The following is a 1,105-nucleotide window of genomic DNA, read 5'->3' as shown; positions in this document are numbered from 1 at the left end:
ATATATATATATATATATATATATATATATATATATATATATATATCATGAAACCCTTCTTCCATAATTGAAGAGACCGTGTGCATACCTGCTGCCTGTAGCAGTCTTTCCGGTCACTCTGAGGGCTGCTGAGACAGGAGGAGGTCTCTGTGTTGTTTTGGCAAGGGCAACCTGTACCATCGTGTTCATTACATGTGTCTGCATGGCCATTACACTGACACCTGCAATGAGGGGGAGAAAATACACTAAAAAGGAGAAATACAAATAATAAAAAGGAGAAATACAAATACTAAAGAGGAAAAGCCCTTTTTAAAACATTTAAAAGCTTGGCATATAACATTTACATACTTGTAATGGTTGACATGTCATGGGAATCCATTGACTGCTGAGCAACAAACATTACTCACTTTTCACACTTCCCCGGCAGCAGGAAGAAGCCGCTTAGGCAGCTCTCACACTTGTCCCCCACGCTGTTGTTTTTGCAATTCACACAGACAGCATGCTCTTCTGTGGGACCCTCAGACACCCAGTTATGAATCTTATAAAGGGACACAGAGAGATACAAGAGTAGGCACAACTGGTGTATTTGTTTTTAACATATAATAAAAGGAGTAGGCCACAAGGACAGCAGACACTTACGCTGTTTGGGTCCAAAGGGAAGAGCCGTGGATTTTCAAGGGCCTTCTTAAGTTCATCTCCGGATAAACACACAGCACTGTTTCCCCTGCAGAACTCCCGACATGGACGACAAGTGCCGCCCCCCTTGGCAGAGCCCACAAACAGGGGCTTACACTTCTCACAGTGCTTACCCTGAAATTTTTATGAAAAATTAATCATCCCCAGTGGGCATGGAAAAACTGTGTTTACAGTATGTGTTTTACTATGAGCACTTACTATGGTGTTGTTGTGGCACTCAAGGCAAACATCTGGTTTGCTAACACCAGCGCAGTTGCTGTGTTTGTTGCAGCTGCACTGAGCGGAGCAGTTTTCCCCCACAAATCCAAAATGACACTGGCAAACTCCTGGGGACACGCACGTCCCGTTCACACAACCTTGTGCACAAACTGGCTCACACTGACCAGAAACCCTGTACAGCAAAAAAAAA

General features: G+C 43.6%; 1 protein-coding gene across 2 annotated transcripts in view; it reads right to left on the bottom strand.

Annotated features, from left to right (window-relative positions):
• megf8 (multiple EGF-like-domains 8) overlaps positions 1-1,105 on the bottom strand; it is a 19,515-nt gene that overhangs the window by 3,289 nt on the left and 15,121 nt on the right. For both annotated transcript variants that reach the window (XM_032518583.1, XM_032518585.1), the window contains exons 40-43: positions 895-1,087; positions 640-810; positions 408-538; positions 89-221 (exon numbers count right to left, since the gene is read on the bottom strand). In XM_032518583.1, the coding sequence (XP_032374474.1) occupies positions 89-221; positions 408-538; positions 640-810; positions 895-1,087 (628 nt within the window). The remainder of the gene's footprint in view (positions 1-88; positions 222-407; positions 539-639; positions 811-894; positions 1,088-1,105) is intronic.

The sequence above is a fragment of the Etheostoma spectabile genome, chromosome 6 (assembly GCF_008692095.1).
Source record: "Etheostoma spectabile isolate EspeVRDwgs_2016 chromosome 6, UIUC_Espe_1.0, whole genome shotgun sequence".
Lineage (NCBI taxonomy): Eukaryota > Metazoa > Chordata > Actinopteri > Perciformes > Percidae > Etheostoma > Etheostoma spectabile.
The sequence above is the reverse complement of the archived record's forward strand: the minus strand, read 5'-3'. Positions and strand labels throughout refer to the sequence as shown.